Raw genomic sequence first — 22,184 nt, forward strand, 5'->3', positions numbered from 1 at the left:
AGTGAGAATAATTCAGTCTAAAGCTTTTTGGCAGCTTTTTCATTGTTTTGTCATTGACATGAGCTGCAATTTGTGAGACAGTTGCATGACATAACTGCTTCTTTTCATGACCTGTTGGGTTGATAGAAGTCACCTGCATGGACTTAACAACTCTCTGTGTTGCCTCTTTTTTGAGGTTTGGCATGGTGATGGATACCATTACAGATGCATGTCCAGTGTCTCCACACCTGAGTAGGCAGTATCTGACTGGGATCTGTGTGAGTGTGGTGTGGCTATTTATTAAGTTCAGGTGCTCCCAGTGCATTGTTTTGTGTCACAATGAATCTTTGTTTATGACTCCAGCTCTTTTTTTGTTGTCATACAACCATTTTATTCCATGAATTTGTAAACATTTCACCAAGTGAATGTGGAATATTAGAGCAGATTTACCATGAAGGGATCAGAACAGGTGCTTTCATAGATGAGTGTGCTTGTAAAGTAAACAGGATTTCTCTCTCACAGGTGTGCTGGATAAGTATGACAGACTACAGTCTGCAGATATGCAGATGATACCTCTGTTTGTCTGTGTGCTTATCTATTTTATCCTACCTGTCTGTATGTGTGTCTGTATAACATTTGTTGCTCATATATAACTGTGACCTTTGACCTCTTCATGCTGGCCAGGGATCAGTGGAAGAGGACCCTGTGGCCCTCCTTCAGGCATCTCATGCTGCAGCTAAGCAATCCCAGGTCTGGCCTGCACTGTGCCTGAGTGTGATTCACCACCAGCTCATCTTAAAAACACACCCGTCCCACCACCCTAATTTTTTTCCCACTCATGTCCTGTGAAGAACCCCCCTACTCTGCCTCTGATTGGCTAGTACTTGTTGCCTTCGTTGTTTAGGTTTAGGCATGAGGAGTGAGATGGTTAGGGTAAGGGTAGAAATATCAGGGTCAGAGCCAATCAGAGGCACAGTAGGGTGGGTCTTTGCAGAATATGGGTGGGGGAAAAATAACGCGTCACACCATCACCCTGCACTGTGGAGTGCTGTGCTGTGTTGTGCTCTCTCCCTTTGCTTGCGGAGTGCTTTGTTCCCTATTCACTTTTTCCCCATGAACATTATGTGAAATTAGAATCAATAATGATACTTTAATTTGTGTTTTGGGTGTACATTCCAAAACATTTTTTTACTGTTTATTTGCTTATTCTATTATTCTGCTTGAGGTTTCTTCCCGTTAAAGGGAGTTTTTCCTTACTGCTGTTGCCAAGTACTTGCTCATGGGGGAATTGTTGGGTCTCTGTAAATTAAAGAGTACGGTCTGGACCGGCTCTATGTGAAAAGTGTCCTGAGATGACTTTTATTGTCATTTGGCTCTATATAAATAAAATTGAATTGAATTGAATTGAATTATTCCTAAAATGTGTTTCTGTGATTTTATTTTTTTAACTGTGTCTTGTTCAAAGTTTCTCCCACACCCATACACACACTCCACCCTGAAGGAGCATGCAGTGCTCAGTGGAAGTGAGAGAAACCTTTTGAGTCCACTTTCATTCACTGCATGGTCATCCTCTTCACAAACTTTTCCTTCATAACCTTTCAGCATGTGCAGCTGTCTCAGAAAGACCCAGTGTGACTTTGAGTGGTCCAGTGGCGTGGCTTGATAACAGCAGTCTCCTTGTCCCGGCTGTCCAGTAATTTTTTTTGTTGTTCGTTCTGTTCTCCAGGTGAAGACTGAGGAGCAGATTGCAGCTGAGCAGGCCTGGTATGGATCAGAGAAAGTCTGGCTGGTCCACAAGGATGGCTTCTCCCTGGGTGAGAGGTTATTGCTTGACATATTTGCACTACGGTGTAGCATTTCCTGCTTTACCATTCCAGTGTAGGATTTAAATAAATTCCCTTTTCTTTTAATACACCATAACACTAGATTCCCAGAGAAGTTCTGGTAAAATCTAAGGAATGTTATGATGCGAGAAGTGCACTTGGAAAGCATGTACTGTGAAGTAGAGGTGTGGAGTTGGTTTGAACAGTAGTTAGTATTGTAATAGAGTTAGCATGTGCTATATATCTATATATATATATATGATCTATTGATACATATGTACATGTTAATATTCATGGCAGTGGTGGAACAGTAGGTGTTAATAGGTTATCACTAATAGTTTTCTGTCAGCAGAGGGAAAAGGTTCTGTTGTCTCTTCTGATAATAAGTGACCTGAGAGGCTGGGGTTCTCTCTTTGTGGTTTTCTGTAGCTTCAAAGTTTGAAATACATTTTTTCTGCTGTAGTTTTGCATTTAATTAGCTAGTTAGCAGGCTAACAGCTAACAGTGTTGTCCTGTCTTTTCTCTGCTCAGCCACCGTGGTGAAGACAGAGCCTGGCTCCCTGCCAGAGGGTAAGGTGAAAATCAAACTGGAGCATGATGGGACAATACTGGATGTGGACGAGGATGACGTAGAAAAGGTCAGTGGGAGTTGGCTACAAATGTTTAACGGTATAGTTGAAATCTGACCCAGTCCAGCAGCTCTTATGCACAGTCACATGTCATTATGCCAAAGGATGGCCAGTACAAAAATTCTATCACAGATCACAGTATTTCTACTTCTGTATGTGCATATATTATCTATTATCTTTTTTTAATTTGCATTGTATGGATATTTTCACCATTAGTTGAAGTCTCGTACTTTGTTTAATATTTCTTTTGTTTCAGGCACATTTGATTTTGATGTTAATAAATGATCCTTCAAGCCAGATTTTATTTTGAAATGACACAGTGTGAAGTTGTGGTTTAGTTTGCTTATTGAGCAGGGACCATATACAATAGAATAAAGTAACTGCAGAGCTAGCCTGAAGCTACATGGCATCAACAGTCTCTGGGCAGCAGAAGGGAGGTCTTCTCTCCACCTGTCCCTCAGTCTGTCTGAGAGACCCACAGAGGCAGAGAGTCAGACAGCCACAGATGGCCACAGAGGACACTGACAGCTGCCAGGCATGATGAGATAGGTGGAGGACAGGTTCAAAGGGACTGTTGGGAAGTTTGAAATCTAAAGATATGTTAACTGGGACCAAACAAATTAATGTTGTTGCCAAGATTTTGACAGTAATGTTCTAAACATCAGTACCCAGAAGATGGAACAAGGACTAAGTCGTTTGGTTGATGTAATATCATTGACCTCCCTGTTTATGGTCTGTCTAGAAATCTGCAGAATCAGTACCAGTGTACTGGAAAAAAGGGAAGAGAGAAGATGGAGAATAGCTCTCTTTACAATGCTACAACAAAACCTACAGGCATCCAAAATGCTGTTCTTATCAGTCGGCTCTCTAGACAGTACAGTAGCCAGCATACCTGATGATAAATATCCTACATTCTCTAATGATCAACAAGTCTCATGTTCAGAGCAAAACCAACGATGAACTGATGTACTAACAAGTATTGTGTGTGTATCAAAGCCTGATGTATCTTATTCCTCTGTGCCGTAGGGCTCCATAGTTGTCCAAAAACTATTAAAAAGATATCAGTGAGTCACACTGTTGCACCGGATGACATGTTCCTTCATTACCATGAAAACACACACTGTAGTTTATTTTGACTCAATCCCACACACACCGTTCTGCTGCCAGAAATACTCACCAGAACACCAAATGTGGATTCATCCACTGCTGAAAATTGTTCTAGACAAAAACATAATTTCCTCCTGTTTAAGCAACGTTTGTTAAAAGCTACAGTGAGTAGTTGTTTAAGGAAATTACTGAACCTATTTTAAAAATTAAACCAGGTATAGTACCAGTCAAAAGTTTGGACACACTTTCCCATTTGGGAAACTTTTGACTGGTATTACATATGTGAGCTTTTTTTTCAGATTTACATCTTCAGTAGGAAACAATGGGCTTGGAGCTGAGAGCTGAGAGACAGAATAGGCAAATGAGAAAGTATTGAAAGTTGAACTTTGGTCTTTGTTTGTTGTCAGTAAGAAAAATAGAATAAGACCAGACTTAGTATTTCAAAGATGTGCTTCAGGCACTCAAGGGACTAATCAAATGTGTGATGTGGCCTTTGAAAACAAACATGAACATAATGTTTTTTCATACTTTGATATCCACATATACATATGATGGGATGAGGGTTATTTTCCATACTGTAAATCAACACAATCTAAAAAGATAGGACCCGTTGCGGTACTGTACTGTACAAAGTACTTTGCAATAAAATGCTCTCCATATCCAACAACAAAGTCAGTGTAAGGCACATGTTCTCAGGTCACAATAGAATCTCAAGGACTCCAAACTTTTCTCACAAGGGACATGTTTGTATTAAAGGATGTCAGAAGTATCATGATCATTGTTGATGTTGGACAACTGATAAAAGAAAACCATCAGCATCTTTCAAATAAGGCTGCAACACACTATTCACATCTCAGAAATATGTACAGTCAGGCAAAGATGGACAGCAGCACTAATGGTGGTGACTTTGCATCTGTAGGTAAATGGCTAATCGAATGAATGAATGACCCATCTGTTTGATTAAGGAGTTGTAAATCTGGAGGCAGGTTGGCAATAACAGGGAGGAGGACATCTTTTTTAATTGCTTCAACGACTTGTCTTTGGGGTTTTCCCAGTACCTCCATACTAATGCCCCTTCCCTGACCCTCAGGTCTTTAAACCCAAGTGTAATTTTGTCTCTAGATACCACTGGACCTTAGACCAGCTCAAATTTCAACTAGTAGTCCAGGGGTTTTCCATGATCAGGTTAAAAACTTTGTATCTGGTTACTCACTCATAGCCAGTTTCATGCCACTGTCTGCTCCCTCTCCATGTGTAGGCCAATCCTCCATCATATGACCGATCAGAGGATCTGGCTTCATTGCTGTATCTGAATGAATCCAGTGTGATGCACAGCCTGAGGCAGCGCTACGGGGGAAACCTCATTCACACCTACGCCGGACCCAACATGGTGGTCATCAACCCCCTCAGCACACCCTCAATGTACTCTGAGAAGGTAAGGCTTACACTGATAACGGGGAACAACTGGTGTCATTAAAAATTCAAATGTGATTCAGTGTCACTCACATCTGTCATCACCACCTCAGCACCAGAGCCTCACAGTATTACCAGCAAGTACCAGAATTTGTTCTACAGTCTGTGCCTATACCTTGATTCATAAATGCAGGATATTTAAATCACTGCCCTTTAATTAAAAACACATTCAACTCAGCTGTGCCTGTAGACTTGACTGAAACAGTAAGTAACTCTAACCAGGCAACTTTAAAGCTGCCATTTTTGACCACCGGGTGACAGAAGGCTTCCAAAACACTCAGGAACAGAGCAACATGTGGATTCCATTTGAAACTTCTTTCTGTCCAGCTTAGGTTTAGTTTCTTTTTTTTGTTTAAGCCCTGGTTTGGTTTTAATCAGAGGATGACTTTTTTGAAACTGGTTATTAGCTATGGTGTTTTTATGTCCATTGTCAATTTACACATATAAAATCTGAGTCTTCTGCAAGTGCCTACAATAAAAGCTGAAATACTGCAAAAAGTTTAAACTCTTGACCCAGAGTTCAAAGTTTGATTTTATTGAAAAAGAAAATGCGGTAAAGGATGATGCAAACAGATTTTTTAAAAAACACCTCGATGATTTTGCTTCTTCTTTTTACGATCGACAAAGCACTCATGTCGTACTGCCACTCTGCAGGCCTCTGCCAGAAAGCATGAAAAATGAAGAATAAAATGATCCAAGGTGTTAGGGGTGGACAGTACAACAGCAGCTCTGCCTGTTTAAGTCTAGACAGCTGCTCTTGGTGAATTTAACCATGGCAGCTGACAAAAACACCACAGAGTATATACAGGGAGCAGCAATGAAATGTCTGGATGTTTCAGGGTTACTGGTGCTCAGTTATGTGATTTTGTTATGTCCTCTTGAATATATTTGCATAAAGGTAGTAGATAGACACACGTTCTATTCACATTTTATTTTCCATACAGGAATTCACTTAAAACCGGTGCAACATCATAATGGAAACAATATTGTTACCTCCCATCACCATCTCAGCAGTTTTTAGTGCCAGAAAATTCATATTCGTGCCTCATAACCCTGTCCCTTATCGTTCTCAGTTATTTGAAATGGCCACAGGGTTCCCACAACATATTTAGTGTATTGTATGCTAGGAGTGCATAAAAATAAATAGAACAGTATTTTAGAAGTGGAATGATGGTGCTGCAGTATGAAGTGGAGGCTGTTATAGCAGCATATTAAGGTCCATGGATTGAGATGTTGAACAATTACATATTGTAAAATTCAGATGTCCATATGTATTTGGACATGTCATGCAAATAACACAAGCAGACCATATATTTTGAACTTAAGTTTAAAATTCAAGAACACACGATATTATCCAGGCCGTCTTACAGTGTTTAAATGTTTTGTTCATTACTGGTATAAACTTCTAGAAACGTTAGATTCACAGCTCTGTGGTTACATACACTGTAAGTCTCTCCACATGCTGCATGAAACTGATAACTATCCGGTGTCTTTCCTGCTCCCTCATCAGGTGATGCACATGTTCAAGGGCTGCCGGCGTGAGGACTCAGCTCCTCATATTTACTCTGTGGCCCAGACGGCCTACCGCAACCTGCTCACCACCCGGCAGGATCAGTCCATTGTGTTGTTGGGCAAGTCTGGCAGTGGCAAGACCACCAACTGCCAGCACCTGGTCCAATACCTGGTCTCCATTGCCGGCAGCACAGGCAAAATCTTCTCTGGTCAGGATTATTGTTTTTAAACTTATAATGCTTTAGATTTAATTTATACCACTAGAAGCTGTCTATGTGTTGGAACTTTTCAAATGTCTTGTCTTTTCAAATATGCAGTAAGTTAAATTTAGACAAGTTGCTCAGTACTTACTGAAAAACATCAGGACAGGATCAAACTATAGATTATAAAAAACAAACAAACAGAAAAACATTGACAGTCTCTTTGCAAAAGTTGACACTGATCCCCAAGAACAAATACTGAAAAACATATTTTGTTTTTTGTGACTCAGCGGAGAAGTGGCAGGCAGTCTACACCATCCTGGAGGCTTTCGGTAACAGCCCTACCGCTATGAACACCAACGCCAGCCGCTTCTCCCACGTTGTGTCCCTTGACTTCGACCAGGCTGGGCAGGTGGCCTCCGCTTCCATCCAGGTGCACACACACACACACACACTATAAACTAAACAAATCAAATCCTTCCAGAAATGAAGGAATGCAAAATGGAATTGTCATTGTAATCCACACACACTTTCACATCCAGTAGTGAGTAAATCCACACCATGTTGTTTGATCCTACTCAGACGATGCTGCTGGAGAAACTTAGAGTGAGCAGACGACCTGAGGCCGAGTCCACCTTCAACGTCTTCTACTACATGATGGCCGGAGCTGACAGCAGCCTAAAGTGACTACTCTAACACTTCCATTCACCTAATCACAGCATTTGAATCTAAACTATTCAAATATGTCACTTTTTCCCCCACGATCATACATAGTTTTTTGTTCAAAGACAAAGAGGCAGTTTTTTTTCAACTTTGTTTCTTGCTTTTGATTTCTAGATTGGCTCTTGTACAGCTCTCTCTGTAGAGTTTACTGTCCTTATTGCCACCATTTATCCATCTGCTAATTCATCCACATTTAGAGGCTTTCCTCAGGCAAATTTTTTTCCTGTTTCTGTTTTTCTATTGGTTCAGGAGCACACAAAAGTTCAGGTTCTCACAGGATTTCAGCGACTTTAATCATAGGCTGTGGGAGAAATCTCTCCCTCGTTCACCCATTATTTCCTATATAAAACATTCTCAGTAGTTTACTCAATGACGAGCAGCAAAATCAGAGTTTGGGTGCTTATGAATCCTGGATAACTGTAATTTATACTCTTATAACATGTGAAGCATTACATTGTAAGATTTTTTGTTTCGGGATGAAGTCTTTTAAAGACATAGTGCATACATTTCACACATAAGGTGTGTTCTCAGCTTGACATTGGCATATACATTTTTTAAAGGTCCTCTTTCAGACTTGATTTAAGACATATAAAAATACTCTGCTTTGAATTATAATTTGTGTCTAATACGTTTTTTTTCCCCACAAAAACAAGTTGATTTACCTGGTTATTAATTCCTTAAAAATACATCTCCTTCTCTCTCATTAAAAATCCAGAATCAGAATATGCAAATTTTTACTTTAAAATATTTAATTATTAACATCTTCTACTTCACTGAAATGTCCATTCTCAGTGTATGTGCACTGGAGGCTTCATGTTTACTGTACATATCACATCTGTATGTTTCATTCTGGACCGTGATTGGCTCCAAACTAGTTGTCACAGATAAGCTCGTAGGTACACACCTTAAACTGAGCAGAGAAACTTTCCCCCTCTGGGCATACATCATTCTACACAGTGTAGAGAACAACATCCAAGTCACCAAAACATTGAATGTTGAAATGAATGTGACATTGAAAATATGTACAACAACATCCAAATGACTTCAGCATGTCACTGACACAAGCAACTTACTGATCTCCCCAGTAACGTACCTCCCTCTTCCTCTCTTCCAGAACCGAGCTGCACTTTAACCACCTGGCTGAGAACAGTGCTTTTGGGATTCTACCACAGGCTAAGGTGGTTTAACTGACAAGTGTCTGATTTTAGGGCTCAGTTGAATCTTTTCTTGATATATTCTGCTGAGCCCAGTATGATCTTCATTGATAAAACCAATATACACATATAGCTGTTTGCTGCTGCAACATTTCAGCTTCCCCAGTGGGATCAGTAACGTTTGATCTGATCTTGTCTCCTCCAGCCTGAGGACAAGCAGAGAGCCTTGCAGCAGTTCACCAAGCTGCAGGCAGCCATGAAGGTGCTGGGCATCTCTGGTGAAGAGCAGAAGGCCCTGTGGCTCATCCTGGGGGCTATTTACCATTTGGGGGCTGCAGGGGCCACTAAAGGTAGGAACTTCTCTCTGACTGACTGCAGATATATCAGACCTTGAACAGGAGGACACTATGTTTCTGGAAGACGGACCCATTGCTCATACTGGCCTTTACATGATGAGAATGTAGATGTCAAAACTGTGTATTTCTCCTGACATTTTGCTGTAGTTCACAGCAGCACTGTGTCCTCGCTGTGCTGCGGGGGTTTAGAGACAGGTTAGAGGGTTTACAGGATACTGGGGGAAAACATAATAACAAACATAAAAATTCCTGTTAAAAAGATTTCTGCCACTTATTTAGTAAACAAGGTTAAGGTTAATCCTTCAGAGGACCTGAAGGCCAGACTAAACCTGCTCGTCCTCCCCAAATGAGATGCTCCAGCCTCATGAATACCAAACTAACGGTGTTCAGGCGGTCATCATTAAGAAAGTTTGTTCCCCTCAAACAACCTACAAATTTTAGATACCAGTGGGAACCAGAGGCAATTTCTACCATACCTGAATTTATAGTGCAAGACGTAGTCCAAGACATGACGGACCTGCAAATAGTGGGTTCATTGTACATGCTTATAATTTATAACACCTTGTGATCAGTGTTGGGCAAGTTAGATGAAAAATGTAATCATGAACACATTACATATTACTCATTAAAAAAGTAATCACATTACTTTACGAATTATTCAACAGCAAAGGTGGGTCGCAGGTTTACAAAATTGATAAAGAGCCTTTAAAGAAAGTTGCCTTTAAGAAGATTGCAGGGTACTTTATGCTTTGCAGTCTTTCTTTGTAGTTAGAGTTTCTTTTCTGGAGCTCTCAGCTCTCAGGGAAACCACTGCTTATGTTTGGTCGTCTTAATATAATGTTTTATATCCACATTTCAACTGTGTGTGACTGAAAATATACTGTTGCAGTGTGTGCAGAACGCAGCATTTTGGTTATCGGGTACTTTAGAAAGGAAGGAGTAAACCTCCTGGAGCACTCTCTTCAGCATGACAGCTAACTGTTAGCATACTGACAGGTTCTGTCAGAAAGAGCTGCAAACGTTATGGACTAGCAACAGCCTTGACAACCACATAGTATTGATTAAATTAGTGTTGAATTCAGATGCACGGTGCATTGTTTATGTTTTTATATTGGGTTAGGTAATAATAGGGGAGACAGAACATGATAAACTTCTATGTAAGCTCTGAAAACGTATAATATTATATTTATCGTTTTATTTGAAAACCGGGGCATTTTATTGTTATACAGATATTTGTTGGGACTCAGGACACCTAGCTTGACTAACTGGGACATTTAGTCACTGTATGCTTTGTTCTCACAGCCTCTAACTCTGAACTAACCCAGCTGATTCCTGAATGTAGCCTCACCAGTAGCTAACCTTAGCAAGCCTGCTAAGAAGACACAACATGTAAATAAGAAAACTTTGGAATTACTTGAAGTCACATTTCATCTCTTTTGTTGCCAGCTAACTGCATCCCCACTAGGGCTGCAATTTAGGATTATTTTCATTATCATTTAATCTGACCATTATTTTCTGGATTAGTTTCTGGGTTAGTTGATCGGTCTATAAAATATCAGAAAATTGTGAAAAATGTAGATTACTGTTTCCCAAAGCTCAAAGTGACATCCTCAAATGTCTTGTTTTGTCCCGACTAACAGTCCACAACCCAAAGATATTCAGTTTACTGTCATGGAGGACTAAAGAAACCAGAAAATATTCACATTTAAGAAGCTGGAATCAGAAAATGTGGGCTTTTTTTTATTTAAAAAATTACTCAAAACGATTAATCGATTATCAAAGTAGTTGGCAATTAATTTTACAGAGTAATGAGTTACTGCCCAACACTGCTTGTGATTAACAATATATTCCAGTTTCCTTCTGGTTTCTATCATTTGCTCTGCAGTGGCCTTTTGCTGTAGTTCATGTGGTATATTTACCAGAAACTGATGACAACTTGTACTTGATATATTCAGAACTAGACATGATGACTTCAGGATGTCCATTCCCTGGATTAGGCTGCAAATGACACATAAGCATTCAGTATGTTGAGTTATACTTGACATATATTGTGCTGAACTGTCTACTAAGGACAGATACAGGATTTTGCTGTCTGTGTTCTCATCATGTAACAGGAAATAAGACCAATAGCAGCATCTTAAAAACACTGGTATCGTTTCATGACTAACGTTGGTTCATCATTTCATATACAGATTGAATAATGCATGTCTTTTACCAAGTATATGCACATCATCTCCTTTGTCTTTCACCACAACATATCCCAGAAATCACCTCCTGTGCTTGAATCTTCAGTCTATGCTCTATGTTCAGTTTATCTGGAGGATTGTGATGTTACTCACTGTGTCACATCCCCTTTATCACCTCATTAAATGACTCAGCCTGATGGTTTTTTTTCAGGTTAAGGAAATAGAAAAAGCACTGTAAAATCAATTTACCCTCATTCATCAAGGCTTTTAATTAGATCAGCAGTTTAGAGATATTGGGCATTAGTGCTCACTTCATTCATTAGGCGTGCCAGGAAAAAATGTTGCTCTCTTGTCTTGCATTGTGTAAATGTAAATTTGGGAAAGAATGGGCATTCAGTGAACTAAAGACTCTAAAAAATATATTTTTTTTAAATGGAGACAGACGGCTGCAAATGCTATTTACTACTCCTCCATGATATTCCTCAGTCCTCCTGCAGTTCCAGACAGGCAAAGGCAAAGAGTGTGTTTTCTCCAGTCCTCACACAATGACCAGTTAAATGAAGATGAGGCTTTTAAATTATGAGAATATCATTATCAGAATAATCAAGAACGAGGTTGGCACCTACAGTATGCAGGGTGGATACAAGAATCTATCAAACATAATGCCAGGAAATCTAACACTCATGCAGTACATATGATCTTTGTGAGGACGTTAATGTTGATACATTTTACATTCACCTTTTGAAATATGATACATTCTCATAGATTTAACAAGCCAACAGTATATAAAGTAGCTACAAATGATCTCCATGCAGGACTTTAATTTGTACTAGAATGATTTGCATAGAGATATTGCTATTTTATACACAGTGGACAGAAAAATCCTGATGGGAACCTTTTTGTCACTGACATGAGATTCTCATTGCCTTCACATGCTGCTTTTGACTTTCCATAATTGTAAATACAGCACAGTATGTATTGTTCCTTTCAAAATTAAAAAAAAAAATTTAGAAACACTGAACACTGGTAGAGGGCTCTAGTAAACCCCTACTCGTCCTTTCTTATCTTCATCAGATTTGTGTGTTCATGTCCCTCACCTCATCATATCATCAACAGTGATTACAACATGGCCCTGCTCAAATTACCATCAGCTATACAGAATGATTCCAAATGCTTTTCACACAAGTGAAAACATCAGACTAGAGTTGACTTTCCAGCAGCTGCCACTAGGTGTCAGGCTTGACATGTGAATCCACACACTCACAGTGAGAAGCATGCTTGTTTAACCTTTAACCTCACACTGATGTGTGTTTGATGTATGTTTCCATGCTGTTCACAGGAGATGAGTTTTTTTGGTAGAGAGATAAACATTTGGTCAGCTTAAATTGTTGGTTCACCCAAATTAGAAAAAAACATGTTTTCTCTCTGTAGTGGTATCCAGCCATGCAGATATATATGGCATTTGGTTCTACCAGCCTTTGGCAAGCTCTGTGTTATAAACACATAGTGTATCTGAATGGTCAAATACCACTAGAGGTAAGTGAGAAAGTGTTGACTGTATTTTTTGGAAAAGATGAAACACGAGATAAGTGTTAGATTATGATCAGTGGATAAATGTCAATGTCAGGTCCTCCAAGTCAAGTAATGCATATGACACAGTTTGCCTGCCCCAGATACATTTCTGACATATGAGACAAAAAACCCTCAAGTCACAACAGAGTCAGTTGAGCATTGACTTTTTCGTTGTGTTGTGCCTGTAGTTTGAGCATCTTGCAAATGAGCCGAAGAGAGAAAATGAGTAATATCCAATGAGAGAGCAAAAGAAAAGCAGCGGCAGGGAAGGAGGAAAGCAGCAGACACACATGAATAACGGTCAAATTCACTCCAGTTGGAGATATCTCCAACTAGAATAATCTTATGGTGCTTTCACACCTAACCTGTTTGGTTTAGGTGAAACACATTCTCTGTTTTCCCATTGGTTCACTTCTTTTGGGCGGATGTGAAAGCTGTCAATCAAACAACTGGACCGAGGGTGTTTAAAAAGATAGGTCTCGGTCTGCTCCCAGCCACACAACCCCAACCACCCAACCACACGTTAACGGTCCACCCTTAAATATTCTGAAAAAAACGCCTCTTTGTCTTTGTCCTGTTCTAACATGGGCCTGTTGTGTTCTCAACTAATGTTAGTGCAGTTATTTCTCACTGATTCATCAATAATGAACATAATGGTTAGTTGCAGCCCCAGATCAAATGAACCGAAGTACAGGTGTGAAAGTGATACACCTTGTCTTGTGGTGTGAGTAGTAGAGTGATTTCTTGTAGTCTGCATTAGCTATCACTTTACTTAGAGGACATAGTTTTTTTTGAATGTAATAAATAACTCTTGTCTTGTTGTGGGGAACCCCTGGAGGAGCTGTTGTTATCAGCCACTGATATGAAACAGGATGTTGTGTCTAACCTCTCAGGCTTGCATGATGGTGGTTTGTCAGTGTTGTTTAATGCTAATGTGTGTGTTTTCTTATGACTGTCAATTGATGAATCCATGAACTGTGTTATCTCTAACCCCCTCTCTTTACTTGCATGTTTGCATGCTGCGCCCTATCAAACGCAGACGGAGATGAAGGTAATGGAAAAACAACACACAAGTTGTTGACTGTTTTTCACTTAAAAAAAAAACAAAAAAAACTTTATTTCAGAGCCTCTCTTGTTTGTATTTTCTGTCTTAATGCCTTTATCATGCCTTCCAGGCCTTAAGTCATTAGCATTTTTATTGTTTCTGCTCCTCCTCCCCCTCCTCTCTTCATCTCCTTCTCTCTTGTGTTCTTGTGTTTGCCTCATGACGATTCTCCCCGCTACCCCGTCTCACCCTTTTTCTGTTGCGTGAGATGAAAATCACGAGGATCAGAACTTTGCTGTCCCTTTTAAAACAGCTCTCTGTGATACCTCCCCATGTCGCCCACATTCAACTCCCGAGCTGCTGTCACACTATAACACAGCCTGAAAAGCAAAGTAAAGCTTGTTCGTTTTCATTTGTCTAGTTAGTGTTTTGACTTTCTACCATAAAACTTGTATTTCCCAGCTTACCTCGTGCATCCCCAAGACGTCTCTGCTTGGCAGGGGCTCCTGTTGATTCTCTGGCTCTGTGTCTAAGCTCTTCGATTGGCTGGCTACACAGGCTGTCATGTTGCCTCAGTCTGGGCTTTGAATCGCCTCCAGACCAACTGGAGATGCACTCCTCATACAGACGTTCATGCAAACACAGACTGAGAGTTAGGAGATGATCAGCAGTGATTAGCAGTCTCATCCCGGGTTATTAGGTTTGTTTTCAATGCAGTTATCACTACATTACTTAGAAATCTGCCCATTTTCTCCACAAATCTCCACACGTTTTCCAGAGAATTCACACTTATACAATACAATACAATACAATACAATATAGCTTTTATTTACATCTTAAAATTACTCTTGTGGTGAATGAAGTCAGATATACTGTACATGTTTTCATATTTATGTTCTCAAATCAGAGTTCAATTATTACTTTTTACATTTTTAAATATATTATATTATTATATTAGTATTATTATATTGTTTCCAAAATAAATATTTAGACCCAACTGTGGTGGAATCTAAATAAACAACATGGAGAATGGCTGAGACAGGATCATGAGTAAAAGTGACAAGTTGACCAAAAAAAAAAAAAGTTGCAAAAACGCTGTAGCTCACACATCATAATCCAACTCAGTAGCAATTTCATTAGATTGTCCCTGCCTATCAAACACCCATGTCTTTTCAAAATCCACACCTCCAGTTTGTTATAGTCCCAGGCTTGGGATGAAATAAACAGGGAATGAACACTCTCTTGCTTATTGCCACTTTCAAGAGGTGTATTCACATTAATTTACACATGGCACAGCATGGCTATAAAAATAGGCACAGACACATTTAAAAATGTGTTATCCTGGTCTAAAACTCTGCTCTTCAAATAATGATGCGGTTGAAATCACTTCATGGTCATCTCCTGTCAGTCATTTGTAGCACACACCTGGATGCCATCTGATGGTATTCACATGAAATCAGGCCTGTTGTTTGAACAATTACAGAAAGAACTAAATGTTCTATTGATAGAAAATCTCAACCTCACGCATGAATCTTAACACCTTAGCTGTCAGTTTTCACACAACTCCCACCGTTGTTTCCCTATATTCAGACCATCCACTCCTGTCAGCACCAAAGAGGAAATATCTCTGTGTTTGACACTCTATTTGTACTTTTATAGTGTGTTTGCTCTTCATGTTAGCTGTAGCTCAGAAAAGCAGAAACACTATGCAGCTGGACAGAAACTACACATGCTGTAGGTTTTCTGTAGTGACCCTCAGTGTCCTTATTACCCCTCTCATCCTCCACCCTCCTCATCTTTCTATACCTGTCATCTTCATTATCTTTCTTCATCAGTGTCCCAGTTGCCTATCCATTGTATGTTAAAGACATGTCTTCACTCTGCTTTTAGCGGGACGCAGGCAGTTTGCCCGTCATGAATGGGCCCAGAAGGCAGCCTACCTGCTGGGCTGCACCTTGGAGGAGCTGTCCTCCTCTATCTTCAAGCACCAGGCCAAAGGACTGCAGCACTCCACCTCGTTCAGAGGAGGACCGGACGAGGCCGGCCAAGGAGACAGCTCAGGTAAATCTTGATTTAGATCTTATTTTAGACGATGTACACATGGATGTGGAGAAATAATGTAACCATTAGACCATTCTGTCCACACTTGGGGTTTCTGTTCAGTTATGTTTGCTCTACCCCTAATGTGACGGACAGTTGTCTCTGACTCTGATCTGCTGTCTCTTGACCCCCCCTCCCTCTCTCAGGCTCTAAGGTCACAGCTCTGGAGTGTTTGGAGGCCATGGCATCAGGACTCTACTCAGAGCTCTTCACTCTCGTCATCTCCCTCATTAACAGGTTAATATATATCTCCAATTATGTCACCCTGTTAGTTCTGGTCATAAGGGTTTACAGTACAGTTGCTTTGTGTGTCTGCTCAGTGTATTATGTGATGTTTCAGACCTTTAATTTCTTCTGATGCGACATCTCCTATAAACATTAACATGTGATGCAGATTCAACCTACTTTCTTCCCTGAATGTTATTTTTCTTCTCTTCCTCACTTTTATTCTTTTTTCCTCTCTCTTTTTAGCTTTTTTCCTCCTCTTACCACCCATTTCCTGTTTATCATACTTCATTTTATTCTTCCTCTCTGAAGTTTCCTTCCTCTTTACATTCTATTCTCATTTTTTATTTGTTGAAATACTACAGTTCAGTACAACTGCAACTGACAGACATTTGAGTGCTCACACTTCACCTAGCACTTCAACTACTTTCACTGCTGACACTTTTTAAGGAACACTTCAACTCCTTTTAGCATTTACACTTCAACTGATTTCTGTGTTTATATTTCAACTGTCTTTTCAACTCCTTTTAGCTTTTACACTTTAAGTCATTTTTTAGTTGTTTCCTTAATTTATTTCATAATAGTTTAACATTTTAAAGTGCTCGTTAACACTCCTACTGTTCATATCCTTCAGCTGCTCTTTTACTCCCAGCTTTTCCAGCTGTTTCAAAACAAATGAAATGAATAAATCTTTTCTTTGGGCAGAATAACAAAAACAAGCCAGGCTAGAGTGTAGCTTCTGTGTTGAGGTTATTGATTAGCATGTACTATATGTATTTTCTGCTGTTGTGTATGTATATACATAGTCTGCAGCTCTGCAGTATATGAGTGAATCTTACTGTCAGGAGAAGCTTTTACACTGGTGCGCATCTATGTTTTGAAATAAACAATTAGTCTTGGCTGTGCTACACAGGTGGCTGTGAAATCAATGTGCTCCTTCACTTGTTTGCAGTTCATTTCATATTGTGCAGATTTTTCATGCCTTTTTCTCAATATGCTCTACAGTTCCTTTATAAACCCTGCACACCTGCTGTTACTCACATCAGTTGTAATTCTGAAAGTTGCACATTTACTTGTAACTATGGCTATGCAAGATTTCCTCCTACAACTTTCCTCCAGAGTCTGTTACATTGAGGAACCATTGATATGGTCAAGAAACTTATACCATTTCTTTGCATAAATGCTAGATTTATGAATCAGCCTAAAGGAAAGTCTCTCATAAGAGGCCAGATGACACCATGCACACAAAGGAGGAGTCATTTATCAGTCTTCTGGTGTTTCTCTGATTGAGTGCATTGGGATATGGTGTTTACATGGAACATGAGAAACCTGGTTACTCATATCCCTGTATACATGATTCTAACAGTATCCAGGTTTCTGACCATCTGTGTCCAGTTGTGTCTTGATTCCTAAACATCTAAGCCAATCATTTCTCTACCAACAGAGAATGTTGATTAACCTGAATAAGGTGTTTAAATGTCACAGTATCCTGGATTCTATTAGAGTACTCCCAGTAGCAAAACCAGGATAAGGTGTTTGCATGGGATACTCCAGACACCTAACCATAACCAGGATTCTGGTGCACATGTAAATGCACTCACTTTTGTACATTGATTTCTCTGTTAATAATATTCAGAACATGTTGACATTAGAATTGAAACTGCTTTTCTCTCTTTTACATATATCTTTGGGTTTTAGTTAGACAAAACAAGCAAGATGTTTCCTTGGTTTCTGAAATACAGTAATCGATAGATTAATCAATAATGAGAAGAGACTTTACTAGCAGCCTAGTACATGTACTGTCACACAGACACATCTTTTTTTCAAGGTTATGTACTGTAGGACTACATCATTTTGTATTGGCTGGAGATCAGATGATGTCCTCCTTCTCTCATCTTTTCTGTTCTGTTCTTCTCATTGGTACCCTGTTAGTATCATACTACTGCAGCTTCATCACTAAAGCATCATGGTATATTTGTGTTTCTCAGGGCTCTGAAGTCCAGTCAGCATTCTCTCTGCTCCCTGCTAATCGTGGACACTCCAGGTTTCCAGAACCCTCGGTTGGCTCAGCAGCAGCGGGGAGCCACGTTCGAGGAACTCTGCCACAACTACACCCAGGAGAGGCTGCAGACCCTGTTCCATGAGCGCACCTTCGTCCAGGAGCTGGAGAGATACAAGGAGGTGCTGCTGGGCTGACAGAGCATGACACTAAGCACAAATGTCCTCTATTAAATATAGTCAAATATTGCTTTATAAACAAAAACATTATATATATAATGTACAGTATATTTATATATATATATATATATTTATATTTATATCATTCACCATCTAGATATAGTTTTATGTGCTCAGGTTTGGAGGTATTTGCCTCCATTCCAATACACTGGAGACAAACTGAATTTCATTTGTGTTGCTCACAGCAATGAAAAATTACATTTTAACACTCTTGACAATCCACAGAACACACTGTGTTCAACAGCTTTCATTGGGGCCATTTCCTCTGTAGAGAATGGTTTAGATGAAAACTGGTCAAAACAAGGTCTACTGCAGAACACCCACACACACACACACACACACAGATTAATCCAACTTTTTCACTTCCCAGTTTACTTACTATAGATGAGTATTTTCCTGAAAACATGAACTAACTTAATGATAGTGCTCTACAAATACAGATAACATTGTTGTCATAGATTTCATAAACTTTGTGCTAATTACAATCCAATATGCAGACTCATAAAACCCAATCTACAGTATAGTAAATGGCTAATTTTGTACAGTAATATAACTGAGTAGCTACACTTGTGATTTATTGATGATCTTCTTTAGGTTACTAACCCAAGCCTTTATCCCCTCCTATATCTAGGAAAACATAGAGCTTGCTTTAGATGACATAGAGTCCAGTACCTCACTGTCTGTAGCAGCTATTGACCAAGCCTCAACTCAAGCTCTGGTAAGCAGAAACTTCACTTCTTCATCTCTGTTTCAGGATCTCTGTGCATGTGTTGTCACTGTGTTCTGCTCCTAATTGAATCCTATCATAAGAAATGTGTTTGTCTTGTTAACAGATCTTAAGGTTTGTTTCAGTGAGGCCCTGAGGTATTCAGGTGCAGTTTCAAGGGCAGTGTGTTTGGGCTCGAGTTTTAATCTTATTCAATGAGCCATTAATGCAAATCAAGTTGCAGCCCAAACGAGCACTGCGTAATACCACTGAGCCAGCAAATAGCCCCGTTCATCACCACTGACAAGTGCAAATAGCTGTAGCTTTATTGCTAATCTAGCAAAGCTGGCATCACTGTGTCCTGAAGCCCTCTGATCTGAGATCCAGGAAAGAAAACACTGCTCTGTGCTTACTTGACTCTGCAATGACAGTGCTGCATTGTGTAGCAATAACTCTGATCTTGTGTCTTTATGTGTTGGTAAACAGGGAGAAGTATCATTTTGACATTTCAAATAACCTCTTATCTAATTCATGTTTCCATACATTACATTGTGCAACACTAGGTATTACCCCATGCCACAATGGATTCACATGTTGACAGTGTGATTGCGTAATGAACATGATTATGGAATTAATGAAGAGGATTTCTCAGATTAAGGTGGCGTTGTAAAAGAAAGGAGTCCTGTAATACAGTGAATACAGTTGATTTTATTGAAGCATAGATACAGTTCTCTTCATATGTACAACTGAATGGATTATAACATGGAGACAACAATCTATCTATGGTAGTATAATAGGGAAAGGCCAGGCCTCTATAGCTTCATGACATAATCTACAAGAAATGCTCAAAAGTGCATACGGTACCTCCCAAAACTGCACCGTGCTTTAGATTTATTTTAAGAATAGAAATTGCTAAAAAAAAATATATCAGTATTTGGATTTGCATCATAATACCCATAATGGAGGATCTTAAAACTTAAATGTGCCTTATCTTGTAACTTGACCAGTTTCTTTAAAAAATATTTACATGTCTTAATGGCCCACTCAATTTCACTGTTATCTATTAACACATTTTTCAGTTGTGCATAAAGTGCACACAGATGGAAAAAGAATATATATTATAGTGATCATGGTCACAGTGACCAACTGCTTATAAGAATCAAAAAGCTCAGGACAGAATCATTCCTATACAAATGCTGTTTAAATAATTCACTTATAGTAATCATGTAGTCAGCTTACAGTGTTCAACTTTGGGTCTTTTCATACATGAAAACATATGGAAAAAATGTTTAAAACCACGGTGATTCTATTTTACTCCCATGATACATGTATGATATGCAATTAGCAGCTGCGGCACCATTATCAGGCGTTGTGGTGCACCTCTGCAGGTTTTATGCAGAGGTGTGGTTGTGGGCATGTTTATTTGTAACAAAGAGAAAATAAATAGTTTTATTCCTCTCATTCACTGGTTTTTTTCGCTACCACCGGTTGCTCTCCACTCTGTAGTTTACTTGACCACTGCTTCTCTCTCTCTGTCTCATCTTTTTTTAAAATGAGTTGGGAAGCCATCAGCACCTTTTAACTAACTTTACTTTTAACATTATCAAATGAAGAGACTACCTACTCTTACTCTTCCTAGTAATGTTTTTGTCCTCCCTTATGGCAGGGTTGTACAGCTCTAATCAGTCTGATCGCTGGCTGTGATTGGCCACTGCAGTGTTAAGGGTTGGGCTTCTCCAAAAGTTGATTCTGGTTTATCTTTCTTGCTGTGGGCCGCTGTGGCCCCCAACCCCACAGCCTAAATGCCTGAGGCTGCTGCTGCATGCACATTGAAATCATGACAAGAAAAAGAAAGTCTCTCAATGAAAACCGTAGTCTCCTTGAAGCTTATGACAAACTGCCAAAAACCAGCCAATGAGATGCAGCAGTGAAACAACAAGCGTTTAAAGCAGCTGTTCTGTATTTTGAAACAGTCAATCATGATTGATTCAATAAATAGTGAAGCTGCCCATTTCATTTCTTAATATCCATGTAATAAATATACAAATGTCAATTAGATGGTAATCTGCATGAGAAATTAAGGAAAAGAAAAAAAAATCGGTTATAATAATCAACTGCTTATAATGATCAATTTGACCTGGACAGATGTGATCACTATAAGCAGTTTCCATTGTATGAGCAAAATGAGATTACACATACTTGATGAGTCCCATTGTTCACATCCCAAACAGCAAAGGTCATAGAGCCACAGTAGTTTCAGCATAATCTGCATTTACTATTGAACAATAATCTGTTGTAAGAAGTACATAATAAAAATAATTCAGTTTAATGAAAATATCAGTTGGAACTTGTGTTTGTAGCTTGTGTTGTGTATAATCCATGGAATAGATAAGCTTTTAACAATCAATGAGCTGATATATCCTATAATAAATGTGATTTGACTGTTCACCTGACAGGTTTTAGTTGTTTACAACTCATGACATTTAGTCAAATTAAATCTTTACACTTAGATAGAGACAAAGGCAGACAAATGATCATTTATATGCTGTGCCAGGCCTGTTGCCTCTATCCAATTAGTTTGGCTCTTTGTGACTCATTTTGGAATTCGTCTTACTTGAGCAATATTAACTGGCATCAAGTTTGTGATTTGTATCTCTTTTGCTGGCTTGAAATGATCTCTCTCTCTCTACTCATCAGTTGGCCTTTCACTGCAAAGCCTATTCAGTTATTAGTAATATTAATATGTGTGGCACTCGGCCTTGGCAGAAAATCTGGAGCATTGATGTGTATTGGTTTGTTTAAGTGGCGATGAAAAGTGTGTGATTTCAAATGTAGGGGTAAATTTACTTTTGTATTAAATTTTCACTTGTTAGATGGGGCACCACCTCCATTAGTTCATTAATTAGGAGGAAATTATTAAATGAAATTACTCAGGAATGGAACATTTATTTATAGATGAATGTGGTTAACAAATGAATAAATGAGAAAGTAACATGAATATATAGATATATTGGCAGAGTTGAACAGATGAATGCAGTGATGGAGGGGATTACTTTGGTTTTAGGCAAAGGTGATATGTGTTATCATTAAACTACCAGAAAGTAGTACTAAACACAAAAGAATGTCAGAAGTAAAGCTTTATTTTCATTAAAATTA

The 22,184-nt window shown here is 39.2% G+C and overlaps 1 protein-coding gene across 16 annotated transcripts in view; it reads left to right on the plus strand.

Moving 5' to 3' along the window:
* Positions 1 to 22,184, plus strand: part of myo18ab (myosin XVIIIA b) — a 158,677-nt gene that overhangs the window by 48,978 nt on the left and 87,515 nt on the right. For 12 of the 16 annotated variants that reach the window (XM_067593790.1, XM_067593789.1, XM_067593793.1 and 9 more), the window contains 13 exons: positions 664 to 729; positions 1,706 to 1,793; positions 2,334 to 2,440; positions 4,797 to 4,973; positions 6,522 to 6,732; positions 7,014 to 7,156; positions 7,306 to 7,406; positions 8,561 to 8,624; positions 8,806 to 8,950; positions 15,650 to 15,820; positions 16,006 to 16,096; positions 18,073 to 18,265; positions 18,954 to 19,040. In XM_067593790.1, coding sequence (XP_067449891.1) covers positions 664 to 729; positions 1,706 to 1,793; positions 2,334 to 2,440; positions 4,797 to 4,973; positions 6,522 to 6,732; positions 7,014 to 7,156; positions 7,306 to 7,406; positions 8,561 to 8,624; positions 8,806 to 8,950; positions 15,650 to 15,820; positions 16,006 to 16,096; positions 18,073 to 18,265; positions 18,954 to 19,040 — 1,644 coding nt within the window. The remainder of the gene's footprint in view (positions 1 to 663; positions 730 to 1,705; positions 1,794 to 2,333; positions 2,441 to 4,796; positions 4,974 to 6,521; positions 6,733 to 7,013; positions 7,157 to 7,305; positions 7,407 to 8,560; positions 8,625 to 8,805; positions 8,951 to 15,649; positions 15,821 to 16,005; positions 16,097 to 18,072; positions 18,266 to 18,953; positions 19,041 to 22,184) is intronic. The other 4 variants (XM_067593800.1, XM_067593805.1, XM_067593804.1 and 1 more) reach the window with 1 other exon arrangement.

This window comes from Thunnus thynnus, chromosome 7, assembly GCF_963924715.1.
Source record: "Thunnus thynnus chromosome 7, fThuThy2.1, whole genome shotgun sequence".
Classification (NCBI taxonomy): domain Eukaryota; kingdom Metazoa; phylum Chordata; class Actinopteri; order Scombriformes; family Scombridae; genus Thunnus; species Thunnus thynnus.